This window comes from Echiichthys vipera (genome assembly GCF_963691815.1).
Source record: "Echiichthys vipera genome assembly, chromosome: 7".
Classification (NCBI taxonomy): Eukaryota; Metazoa; Chordata; class Actinopteri; order Perciformes; family Trachinidae; genus Echiichthys; species Echiichthys vipera.
Genome location: NC_139832.1, coordinates 28,794,357 through 28,808,437, shown reverse-complemented (window position 1 = coordinate 28,808,437; position 14,081 = coordinate 28,794,357). Strand labels below are relative to the sequence as shown.

The 14,081-nt window shown below is 40.2% G+C and overlaps 1 protein-coding gene across 1 annotated transcript in view; it reads right to left on the bottom strand.

Moving 5' to 3' along the window:
• Positions 1-9,173: 9,173 nt before the first annotated feature.
• The window catches only part of nrn1la (neuritin 1-like a), a gene marked incomplete at both ends in the record, with an annotated part of 99,759 nt that continues 94,851 nt past the window's right edge, over positions 9,174-14,081 (bottom strand). Inside the window, one exon of the mRNA XM_083917094.1 lies at positions 9,174-9,471. Coding sequence (XP_083773220.1) covers positions 9,174-9,471 — 298 coding nt within the window. The remainder of the gene's footprint in view (positions 9,472-14,081) is intronic.

The window sequence follows — 14,081 nt, the reverse complement described above, 5'->3', positions numbered from 1 at the left end:
CACTTTGAGCACCACAAGCTGAGTGGCATCTAGTTTCATTATATTGGAGAGAAGGCAAACATCTGTACCTCCAACTCAGGGGAAACTCACACCAACATTGATATACAATGTTACAGATAAGAGAAAATATGTATTTTTGATTTGGAGGTGAATTGTCCCTTTAAGGTTATATTTGTTTTAAAGTAAGTATTTTGGGAACTATTATACAAGCTTATTTTTTTATCAAGATTGAATCAATACCACTCCCAGCTCTATGCAATAGGTATGGATTATACACTCTATTAACGATAGATGTAGCCCTGATGATGTCACCTGTTGTTTTGTTTTTTGGAAAGTTCTTTTGGCCTTAGACATCCTCTACTTGGCAGTGCCTGACGCTGCCAAAATTTCCAGCTAATCGTCCATGGGACTGACTCCTGTTTGGAGCCAGCTGGTGGTGCTCTATGTGATGACGTTTATATCAAACCTCTGACAGTGAGAAAGAAGGGGGATTTACACAAAGATGGAAACAAAAAATGACTGGAGAGAAAGAGATTCAGGATCTTGTGTAGTTCCGCTTCTTCTTCTGTACTTCCAGAGCAAAAAGGATGGGATGAATGAAAGGTTGTGAAACTTCCCCTCTGGCATATTTAGGCTCTGATAGCCTTTTGTTTCCTTTTGGGTCTGATTCTAATCAAGTTAACACAATAGCTGGACTTGCTAACTTCAACACTAATGCATCTTTCTCTCACTTTGCATTTCCTCAATCTTTTCTAGTAGCAAAGACTAATGTAGAAAAGTTAAGTCATTTAATCTTTGCAAGCATTTTTATCTCACACTGACTTTTTAGCAGCTTTGAAATGAGAAACATCACCAGTAGCAAATTCTAATGGTTATTTACTATTTATGAGGAATTGTGTACAGGCAAGGCAAGAAAGTCTGCAAGGGTCTGACTTACCCTATATATATATATATATATATACATATACTTATACGCTCCCTGGAGAAAGAGCATTGCTTAGGAGGGAAACACTGTAAGTTGCAACGTCTTTAAAGCAAAGGGTTTCTGTAAAGTTCTCTCTTAATGTGAAGGAACATTAGCACTTACAACCTCATGATATAGAGGCTAGTAATGGTCTATGCCATTTGTTCACAGTAATACCATAAAGTATACTGTAACATTGATGTGATGCATTGTGCTTGAGAATGTTACAATTTCTCCCGCATTTTTTCCAGTTTAGCCTGTTTGACAGAACAGCACTGGAGGTGAAGCTGTGTACAGTCTGAAATGCAGTGCCGGAAAATAATTCCCTGCTCTGCCCTGGTCAATAATATCCTTACATGAAACATATCTTCTCATAAATACCTTTTGTTTTCTTTTACACCTGTGTTTTAGCACCTCTAAAACAGTCAAAACAAACTTTAAGATCTAATCTGAAGTCATTATTTTCCCATAAAACAATGCTATCAGTGACTCAACTCCCTTTCTGCCTGTATCTATATAAACACAACCAATCTGATTTTCCAATGTAGCCTCAAGTTTGTGTTTTACTCAGATTTAGCCTCCAGTGAATACACATTATCTGAGCTTCTCGGAGATGGTTTTCAAATCGCTGCACCTTGGTGAATTAAGCCATTGAGGCCTCTAATTGCTAATTCTGTCACTTTAATTAAAGTTCAAAACTACAGCAGCCTCTTTAAACTATTCAAGCATATCTCTGGGTGAAGTCCCTTATGTAAAAAATAGCTGTGGGCTTTTTTCATTTTGAATAAATACTCTCTTTTCTCTTCAGTTCCTTTAGCCTTCCACTTAGATTCACCTCGCAGTGTTTTCTGCCAATGGGCTCCTATTGCTACTCACTTTTCAAAACTATTATTATATAAACATCCCGGTCAACGTGAAAACCAAATAATAAATTGCTACTTATAAAGCTGGCTGTAAGTTCAACGAAAAATTCTCATTCCCTACTCTTACGGTTTAACCAACCAGATATAGTCTCCTCCATCCCATTCACCTCCAGTTCCTCCAGCATCTAGGTCTGAGCTCGCCAGAAGCCCACCAGTGGTGAAGCGTAGTTGTGCCAGACTCCAGTGCAAGCCTTGCGCTGGGCCCAGGGGCGTAAGGATGGTGCTTCCAGTGCAACGCACCCCAAATACTCAGCACAAGATTACACTGTTCCTCTACCATTCAGCATCATCTGATAGCCTACGAACAGTTCCTTATGGACAGAGCTGACTGGTATCTATGCACTTTCTCATACATCACAGTCATCGTGGCATGTAATCCCACATAACTCCTCCATTTACATTGTTTCCATTGGTCGAACAGATTTCCATTAGTCGAGGTCAAACAGATTTCCATTGGTCAAATATATTTCCCAGCAGGCCATGCTCTTTTGTAAATGTTGAGAATAAACAAAATAATTGAAATAATTGTGATTATAATTAAAAGTATCATTACTGAAACTCAATAAATGTACCTTAAAAAAAGGAAGAGAAAACATATGAGTTGGGTGGGATAACATACCACCATGACTGTGATGATAGTGGAGAAATACCAGTCAATGATTGTGAATGCTGGACGAACACTGTCATTTTATCTTGCCCTGTGGATCTGTGCGAGGGGGGGCATCAAGGGCCCTGTTGTGTTGCACTGGAAGCCCACTCCTGTTCTTATCCACCTTAATCTCAGCATCCTCTTCATTCATCACCATTAACACCCAAAGTCGTGTTACCGTGAACATATTTCAATCAGCATTATGAAGATTGCATTAGAAAAGCTGAACAGAAACTGTGAAATGTGGTAAAACGTCCTCGAATGTGCTAAAAGCTACTTACGCTAGCTTGAGTTGTTTTATTACGTTGCGATAATCGCAGGTTCATATAAAAATCCATCTTGTCGACACGAGAGGCGACCGCTCGTTCAAAACAACAATGGCGGCTCCTGAAGAGGTTAGCTTAGATGCTGCATTAGCATCAGTTTTATCAGGACTGGAGAGATTTTCTATATATATATATATATTTAAATAGGGTTGATGCGCTAAATGGGATATCGAAACACCTTTACCAAATTAGTCCTGACGTAGCAAACATTTCATTCAAAGGACCGATCAGCTGTTTCTGCTCTCGGTGTCTTCCTGGATATTCTTATAACATGTCCTTATCTCTGGACGGCATGGAACACAGATAATACTAGCTGACAGGAAAGAACAAATAAAACTTCCTCAATTCAAGCAAATTCCTGAAGTCTTCTCTCCTATTCAGTCCTTTCGATGTGTTTAGGAGATTAATTTCTGTTTAGAAGCCTCTACTTCTTCTGCTGTTTACAGGCAGTGCCACCTTATGAAGAAACTACACTGCCTAGTTAATTTGCCACCAGTTGATGATAATTTGCATTTCTTTTTTGTGACATTTCAAAAGTTCACTTAAAATTAGCTACACAATTGAATACGGCTGAACATGGCTAATGTGTAGACTTGGGGGGATAACCTGCACTACTCACGGCCTCTCTTGCCCCTTTAAAATATGTTGACGTCATGATGGGGTCCAATCGCCAACGGCTTCTCGTTATCGTTATCTTAATTGTGCACGTCAATAAATAATTGGTCACTCAAGTGATGTCTCTCCCGATTGAACCGTATAACTGTCTCTAGATCTGCTTGCCCTTTCTCTCGGTTTAATTCAACCATGTAGGTATTTAACCAACTTGCAAAGAACAGACTCTCTTGTCTTATCAAATTCTATTAGCTTCCTCCTCTCTAAAAGTGTGTTGCAGTCTTTGAGTATTTTGTTTTGCTATTTCACATTCCAGGGTAGCTCTTTAAAGTTGGCCCGGCTTTGATTTAGTTTTTGTGAAGACAGAAAGGTAAACCTACAACCTAAAGCCCCCCGTGTAAACTCACTCGCTGCTAGACAGGTGGATTCAATCTTCAACTCGGCAGAACGGTGTTTGTTTTCCAGGTCTACTCATCCCTCCCCCTCTCTCTAATCTGATAGTATTTCTGATCCTGGGCCAGACAGAAACAACTGTTACCCAGAGCCACTTAGAATAACAAGCAGCTTCAGCAGGCCTGCAGGGCCAAACTACGACTCCTGGAGCATGAAATACACTTGGCATACGGGAGGATGGTGATTCTGACTAGAGAACATATTGGTCCTATACTATAGGGCTACAGTGCAGGATGCCAAAGAGGAGCCTCTGAGGATTTCATACCTGGGCAGGCACCAAATAAAAACAATTCCAGTACACTCTGGCTTTAACTTCAGCACAAAAATGTTGCTGCAGAGGAAGATATGTTGGTTTTTTTTGGCGAATAAGAAAATCAATGGCGTTTTATACAATTCACTTTTATATATTAGGATATACTTTTATATGTAGGATATATTCTCCTACAGTATGTTATTATTTTTGTCTTTCAACAAATGTATCTCTAATTTACGTAAAATGTGTGTTTATATATATATATATATATATATATATATATATATATATTTTAGATTTCAGAGCATTAAATGATGACATACTACTTGTTCTAATAGTAAAACTATTCATCCATCATTGTCTTTCCTGAACTGCTGTTGAGACTGTGTGCAAATGTTCCTTTATTGTCTTAAACTCATTAGGTTTAGTGGTGCTATATGATCCTACAGTACAGTGTACTGTGTGAAGCCAAGTTGCAGGAGTCATTATTCCCACTTTGATCGCTTTAACATTTCAGATTCCCTTAGATGATGTTGTTTCTCAAACAAAGCTAAAATACAGTCTTGTTTTTCATACCATATGAAACAATATTACTGCATTCAAAAGCATGGTTAGGCAAATCTGTGCACCTAAGGCAAATTGCTGTGTGTGGCAGGGTCATATTTAGTGTTGCATATTTTGTTTGCTGTGATTTGATTATGTTTATTGAATACTGCATGTTGTGTTGCATTGTTATTTTGCAGTGGTTGTGTTGCTTTGTGTCAATTTAACAGGGTTTCATTGTTAATTGGGATTTACGTTGAACTGCATGTAGTATTCCCCAGGAAAGGTGAGTGTTGTCTTAGAGATTGAGCGGCAGACACAGAGAAGGCCGTCAGTCTGAGCTAGTGTGTCGGCAGAGAACTAGTGGCTGTGTGTTTCTGCATCATAACCGGCGGATCGAATGCTGGACCGCGGCACCTGGGAAACAGTATGTGGACTGCAAGGAAAAGAGAGGAAGGCTTCCATCATCGGCTGGTGGGCTTGTAGAGGGGTGTGATCTCGATGCACCCCTCTTTAAGCTAAGTACTCCTCTTTGCCTATTTTACCAGACCAGCTGGATTTGTAACCAGGATTTATGTCTCTGGTGATTCTCCTTTAAACCTTAGACTATAGTCTGACTGTGTATCCCTGCTGTTTCCTCTGTCCCCTGTGTATGTGCTATGGAGTGACTGAGGGTCTAGTCCACCACCTCTGAGAGTTGGGGGCCTGCCACCTCAGCGAGGTGGAGAGCGAGGCTGTCCAGCGAGGCTGTCCAGCGAGGCTGTCCAGCGAGGCTGTCCAGCGAGGCTGTCCAGAGACTGTGGGAACCTCGAGAGAGACTTTGGGCTGGATTTATTTATTTTATTGTCATAAATCTTGTGTAAACTTTCGATCCAACTTGTGATTGTTAACTCTGCTCAACCCTGATTTTTAATTAAGAACCTGTGTTTTTTTTACAGTCCTAGGCTCTTAACCTTAGGTGGCATTGTTGCCAACATTTTCTCCAAATTATTATTTTAAATTTAGACTTTTTCAACTTCACCACATATGAGCCAGGAACTTGTACTTACATTACATTACATTATATTACATATAATTTAGCTAAGGCTTTTATCCAAAGCGACTTTCAATAAGTACATTCAACCGTGAAGGTACAAACCAGAAGAGCAAGAATAAGTAATTGCGCATTCTCTTATAACTTAGGGACTAAGGGAAACAATGTACGGCTGTTTGATCACCTAACAGTTCCTTTATAGAGGAGAGTTATCAGCACACACAGAAGTCGTACTAGTTTGTTGTTCTTGGGCCTTAGAGTTTTTCTAATAATTCCCCAAATGTCAGAAGTATATATAGGCTATATTGAGCCAGAATTGTTGGGAAGGACTAAATTCATTTTATATGAATCCTTGAAGGGAGAATTAAGAAAAAAAAAAACATGTCTCATAAAACCAGATTTATCTCCACACTGCATTTGTGCTTTGCTAGCAAACAAGAAAGGTCATCCATTCATCTTCAACCACTTGTCCCTATAGGGGTTGTGGGGGGCTGGAGCCGATCCCAGCTGACATTAGGCGTGAGGCGAGGTCCACCCTGGACAGGAGCCAGTCTATCACCGGGTGCATAGAGACGAACAGAGACAGACAACCATTCACACTCACATTCACACCTACGGGCAATTTTTTAGAGTCATCAATGAACCTAACACCTGCACGTCTTTGGACTGTGGGAGGAAGAACCCGGAGAAAACCCACGCAGACACAGAGAGAACATGCAAACTCCACACAGAAGGGTCCCAGCCGGGATTAAAACCAGGAACCCACACTACCTCGCCGCCCTCCAAGAAAGGTCATGAAGAGTTTAAATGTGTTAAACCAATCAAATCATTAAGGATACAGTGGAATGTCAGTTAGGGCATCTAAACCTTCTGTAACGTGATGTAGTTCTGTGTCAAGATTTGATTCTCTGCCCAAACCCAACTGGGCCTGACTCGACCCACCGGGTCTTGAATAATGGGTTTTTAATGAGGCCCAGGTCCAAAACTGCTGCTGTGGTTCAGGCTCGGATTAGGCTCCGACAGAAACTATGCTGGTTCCTATGGGGTCTGGCCTGATTTTATTCAAATTGGAGGGATTTGATCAGATTATTTTTGCAAACATGGTGCGTCTGGAGAGCCATGGTGACTCGGAGCTGTAGAGGAGCCACTGGTACATCAGGAGGTGGAGGACAAGGAGAAATTGATACATTACAGTGCAGACAGGCCCTTTTGGAAATATGAACTGAAATATTTTTTCCAACTGATATGATATCAGTTGGAAAAAATATTTCCAACTGAAAATATTGGAATATTTTTGGATATCAGTGATATCCAAACCCACATGCCTGCTAACTACTAGGCTACAACTTAAGAGCTAACACTAACACTACCGCAAAAAGCATTTACGTGAAGATGTAAGGGGTGAGCTTACCACCCTGATACTTAAAGATGTTTTTGATGTACAGTATATTAGACAGATTGCAATATGACCATACAATTAGCGTAGGACGATGGAGAACAAGAAAAAGAGCATTTTTATCTCTATAGAAGTCTAGATTCTGTCACCATGGTGGTGAAATTTTCCAGGTTTGTAAAATCCTGTTTCCAAAAGAGTATGCAAAACTTGCAAAACATTGAAACCCCATATTTAATTGAAAGAAATGTCATTTTTTTAAAATTAATTGCTAATTTTTAATTTGATGCCAGCAACATGTTAAAAAAAACAGACAGGGACATGTTTACCACTCTGTTGCATCACCTCTTCTTTTAACGACACTCCTTAAGCGTTTGGGAACTGAGGAGACCAAAGTAGTGTTTTCCCATTCTTGCTTGATGTAGGATTTCAACTGCTCAACAGTTCAGGGTCTCCTCTGTATTTTATGTTTCATAATGCACAAATCATTTTCAAACCCTCCCCATCTTTACTTTAGAAAGACACAGCCTTTCTGGATGCTCTTTTTATACCCAGTAATGCTATTAACCTGTTGCCAGTTAACCTCATTCATTGTGAGATGATCCACCAGCTGTTTTCTTTGAGAATTTCACAACTTTTCCAGTCTTTTTCTTTCTGTTCCAACTTCTTTGAAACATGTTGCCTTGACATGTCTTTGTTGTCCTTGTGCTATTTTCAATAAATATGGCGTTTAAATGTTTTGCAAATCATCACATTGTACTATTCTATTTTACACAGGGTCTCAACTCTTTTTGTAAACTGGATTGTAGTTGAGAAGGTAGAGTTCAAAGATGTTGGTCCAATTTGCTATCACGGCTGGTGTGATCACATCGCAAGATGGTCTCTACTTTTAGCCTGTCGTTGTTCGTGTTCACAGAAAAAGAGGCTTCAGTTTACAGTAGGCAGGGTTAAGAGATCATGGGGGAAAGAAAGCTGAAAAGTTGCCAATTGAAGACTTCACGCATGACTTGAGTCATAATAGGTATGAAGGTAAAGTAGCAAGCCAGGTACACTGCAGTTAGTGAGCTTCGGAAGAGACTGAGTCAGAATGGACCCAGATCAAACCAGAGCAGTGTGAGAAACTAGTGATGTCCTGTGGGTGCAGATCTGCTGAAGTCATTCAAAGCTGTGGCCTCTACACTTCATGTTCATTTTTGAATCCTAGAGAAGAAAACATTGTTGAAATCTGCTCTTCTGACACAATAATTACTGTTCTCTAATTTTGATCACTGTTTGATCAATAAAGGTTTTCAGTTGAAGTACCTTGGTTATTTAAAAAAACAAAACATGCTATCAAAGAAGTGGTACAGCCACAGCGGACATTCTATCAAATTCTGAAGACTAAAAATTAACAATATTTTAGAATAAAACAAGTTTTTATAATGTGTTCTCTAATTATGATCTTCAGTGTATGTTGTAGGTTACACAATTAGCAAATGCTTCACACTGTAAAGCTGATAAGTGAATAAGTTTAGCTGGTTGTGGCATCTGGTCTCTTCATCACTTACTTTTCAGGTTTATTAAGTAGGATGTCATTTTTTTCCTCTCTTATTACTCAGGAAGATAAAGTCTGTTGGAACTATCATACGCAAGCTCATACCACTAGATAAGCTAGATGTACGAGGATAGGGGATAAAGACGGATGGCATCAGGCTTCTGCATGTATCCGTTTAACTATTTGTGTGTGTGTGTGTGTGTGTGTGTGTGTGTGTGTATGTGTGTGTGTGTGTGTTTGCCGGTCTGTTTGTACAGTGGTTGTGCATCTCTGTATGCATGTTGTGTTTTTCCAACAGTGAGACTAATTAAAAGGCAGAGAATATGCATGAAACGGCACAGGCAGTTAAAAGATACATTATCAAAAAGACTGTCGGGCCTCTGAACATGCAGTTAGAAATATTCAACCCGTGGAGGGGGGGCTATGGACTTGTGGAGGAAAAAATGCACAGTTTATATCTATTCACACTAGTCCCATTTCAGTGGGGTATCTATATCCACAACAGCAACAGCAGCAGAGGAGACAGGAGCACGAGAAGGTGGAGGTGGCCTGCCAGATAAACAGCCTGCCCTCTTAAAGACTCTTGATTGATCTCTTCCTGGTTGGGTGAGCCATGCGGGGAGATTGAGGCCACTGGATGGTTGTTGCGGTTGGAGCACATGTCGTACAAGTTCCCGGAGAACTGCATCTTCTTGGATTCCTGGCGGAGAGATTCCCAGACAGCTGCTGCTTCATCGGGACAGCCGGCCATCGCCACGTTGGCGCAGTCATGGAATTCATCCCAAGACCTGAAGAAAAGAACGGGAGCAAGAGAAAGGTTAAGAGATGTGAGGATACTTTCAGATGTCCCTTGGGACACATATGCTAACCTGACTATGCTGATCTGTCTATCACCAAAAAACGGGCCAAATCAACCAATGAGATCAACGAAGCATATGACTTACTAACAGAACATCGAGGCAAAGCTCACAAAGTAAACAGCATGTCTGTAAAAGATATTTGTCATCTGTGTAACGTGAATTTACTGATAAAAGACACAATTTCAGGAGCCCGCTCCATATTAGGTCTAGCGGGAAGTAAAGGCCACCACACGGTGTGTAGTAATGGGCAGATTTTCAGACTGAGGAAGCCCGTATAAATCTGTGAATTTACAAATAAAAGGCACAGTTACAGATGCCTGGTCCATATTCCAACAGAAGGATCACAGAGAAAAAAAGCGTTAGTGAGCGGCTTGCTCCATAGCTGCGCTCAACTCATCCGCGGAAGCCGCCATGTTGTTTACACTGAACAGTCTCTTCTCGTATCGCCACACTTAAATCCGTCTCAATACCAACGGTGATTGTTTGGTCGCTTGGGCAAACTTTCTAAATGTTCTCTACCGCAAGTTACTAGACTGATCTGTGAGTAAAATACAATGGCACTTGTGAAATCGGTATTGTCTCGCGAGGCAAACAGATGGCATCAAAAGTTTAAAAAATGTTAGAGACCTAAAACCAAATGAGTAAAAAGGTTGTAGTTAGTGGAAACAACAGTTTTGTACTGAGAAACAGTTCAATTCTAGATATAATTTAATACAAAGAATTGGACAGCTTGAATCACCAGGGCAAAGTTCCTGTGTTTATGACAAAAATCACTGCAGTGGAGGGTGTGGCCTGATTTTCTGAACTAATAGATAAACGTCAGATGTGATTTCAGATTTTAATTTATCAGGTGATCAGTTGATCACTTGGTCCAGACTGAAAGATGTCAACAGCTATCGAATTGATTGGGATGACATTTTGTAATACATCCTTAATCCCATGAATCTTTCTGATTTTGATGACCCCCTGTATTTTTCGGAGCCACTAGAAGGTCAAAGTTTTTAATTCCTTCCTTCCATACTGTTAAATATCCCAACATTTATATAATGGATTTGCACAAAATGTGTATAGCCAGTGATGGTTCCCAGATGATGTCTGGTTTTGTTTCAGTGCCAGCATGAGGTTGACATTTGTGGTTTTGAGTTATATGTCCCCATGACTTTGGTACAGACATATACATTGCCCTCAGGGTGAATTGTAATAACTTTGGAGATCTCTTAACCTTTCATCTATTGCCATCATAAGGTCAAAATTTTACTATGGTTTATGACCAAATACCTGACAAACTAATGACATTCCCCAGAGGCTCGACTGTTCTTTGCGTTTAGTGACATGCTACAGTAGGTGAACAAGCTAAACATTATACCAACAACAACATCTGCTTGTTGTATGCTGATGTGAACATGTTGCTCAAAGCACCACTGTGCCTATGTACAGGCTCACAGAAGCCCTACCATGGCTGTAAACTCTTACCCTTATTCTAGACCGCAAGCGTGTAAGTCGCATTTTTTACTCATGCAACAGATCAGGGTTCCCATATGTCCTGGAAAATCTGGAAAACACTTGAACAATTTTTCAGTCATGAGAAACACACACAAAATGAGAGAAAAAGTCAAATGTCCTGTAAATCAGTTTAACATTCTCCAATTTTCCCTAGCTGAGAATGAACTTCTAGTCTATCAGAGCTCCCAAAATGGATACCACTGTTATCCAAAAGGTGACAAAAGTTATGTCCAGGATCATATTAATGTTTGAATGGTGACGTTAGTTTATTGGACAATTGTATTATGAATAGACTGCCTTTTTATTTTGTTCTGTTCAAACTATGGGGACCACCATCTATTATGAGAGCACGGGCTGTACTGACTTTGGTTTTTTAGTATAGATAAGAAGGAACCAGCCCAAGGAGAGAATTATCGAAAAAAACAAAAAACAGCTTGTCATCATTTCTAAGCACTTAAGAGATGATTTAGGGGCTGTCCATATGAATGCGGGTATTTTTGAAACTGTATGTTTCTCTGCACGGTTTGTCCTTTAATCCACACGTAGCCGCAGTTGTGGGCTCCTGAAAGTATTTTGGAACCGGGGTCCAGGGTGGACTTTTTCCAAAAGTCCGGTTTCAGAAGTCATGTGTGGACAGGAAAACCGAGGAAAACCGCAATTTCTTCACGACATTGTTTGACATCACACTGTGCGACCGTAAACAGTCAGTTGTATCCATGGAGACTTGTGGAGAGCTTGTATATCGCCGTATTTGGACTGACACTACTCCCCATTCACACTTTCCTAAATTTTGCTGATTTTAAATTCATGAGTGACAGTGAGAAGTAACTCAACTTCGCTGTCAGTCCACACGAAGGAATCTGCCTGGCCTCGGTTCAACTTTGTTATTTTTCCTGTTTGAATTTTCCAGCCTTCTGATTGGCTAAAATTGCCTTCCTGTTAGGAGTGCTATCGCCACCTACTGCTTTGGCATGTGCATGACATTGTTTGAGGCAGATTTTGCAGTTTAATGTAGACAGAGATATTTTTTATCACACCAGGGGCCATAAAAGTTTGGTACTAGGCCTTAATAGATAACTCATAGACCTTTTTAATGGAACACAATTGCTAGGCAACATCCTTGGTCCTTGTTAACTTCCTGTCAGTTGATGCCATTCACATACACTGCACTAGGAAATAAACTAGGACAGATTTTAAATGTTTGTTTACATCTTTGAAAAGGTCTATAGCCATAGACTGTGCATCTTTTAAATCAGACTTCCACAGAGAGGAACATATTAGTGCACAGTGTGACCCCTGTTTGCTGTGTCAGCAAGATCATCACTTAGACTGTCCTGGAAAATGATCTCTAGAAAAGAGTGGGAACCCTGCAAATACGCTTTCATTTCAGATCAGTTTCATCTATTCAGCTGTGTGCACTTGCTCAGCACATGGGAATTTCCACAACCTGAATTGCTCATTTATGCCATTTTTCAGACTATAAGTCAAAGATGTGAAAACACAAGGTTGATTTACTACATATTTTAGGCTTTTATTGTTATTTTTTCATTTTAATATGAAACTTTTATCATATTATCATTATTACTTATGACCTGACCCTGTTCTTTGATATTATAACTGATGGCATCTTTCTCCTTTATGCTTTTTAAAATCCTCTCTCCTCTCTCAAACTTTATAAGGGCATGTAGGATTATGAGGGGGGAACATTGTTTAGTGTAGGATCTTCATCTAACAGATCTGCCAGCCCGTTCTAATTCCCGGGGTGTCAAATACTGCTGTTTTGTCACGGCCCTCAGTGTTTGGTACTGGGCTCTCAACTGTAAACCTGGAGCAAGTGCTCCATGATTAAAAGACCAGACTTTCACCCAGGAGACCGCAGCTCTTGTCCTGTGCGTCACAAATGCACTTATTTTAACCCCACAGATAATCTTCCCTATCCACTTGATTTAGTTTCTTAAACTTTACCACTTATTTTTGTTTGAATTTCACAATGTCTTCTCCATGTTTTAAAATAAACGAGTGTAGTGGAACGTCTTTTAAATCAGACTTCCGCAGAGAGGAACATGCAAGGACATTTACAAGTGACGCCTAACGGACCTGACAAAATGGTTGTCCATGGCGAGTTGGGATGAGGACGGGTTGAAACAGCACACTCCACAGAAAGTTTGGCTGGAACGAAACCTTGGGGCCAGATGAAACCAGTATGGACAGCTGCTTCGGTGTCCTGTGACGCCTATTTAACCTGAGTCTTGCTCAACACTAACTGTACAGACATTTCCTGCTAACTAGCAATGTACACACCAACCTTTTATGAGGAATGTGCCCTGGATGTTTAATTAAATGTATCACCAGTCGGACGTCATTTGCTGGTATTAGCCCTATCCGGACTGATGTGGTCTGCCGCAGTTTCTGGTCTTTTCGTGTTGCTTTTACTGGTAATCGCCAAAGTGCAAGTAGAATTTATTTTCACACTTCTACGAATCTACAAGTGAAGTTCCATATGTGTACATAGGCATGTCAAATTAGTAAATGACTCAGGCTCAGGTGGTGGTTTACGTTATAAACGTAAATAACGAAGACTTAACTGTATATTTTGGAGCTGTTAAAGCATGTCCTTTTATTGTGAAGGACTGAAGTATGGTCCTGGATGTTTTGACAGCATTGATGTTAATGTGGATGAGCTCCAGTGTTTACGGAGAGGAGATCGAAGTGTCCGAGTAGAGAGGAGCACACAGCTAATTCACCGCTGTAAGCGTCCTTTTGACCCCTCATGTTAACACAAAGATAAATCAGGCTGTTATAACGATATTTAGTTACAAAGAGAAGAAGTTAGACTTTAGTTTAACCACATTAAATTAACTCTAAACATTAACATAATTTATATTTGTAGGTTCAACAGAAAGTTTGATAGAATTTAGCCAAAAACTGTCCGACTGGTGAAGGTCTAAACAGACAGCTCTGAAAATAGGTGGAGAAGATGCAGTAACAGTGAAGCACTAGTCCTCAGATTCAATCTATTTGTTGTCTCTTCCTTG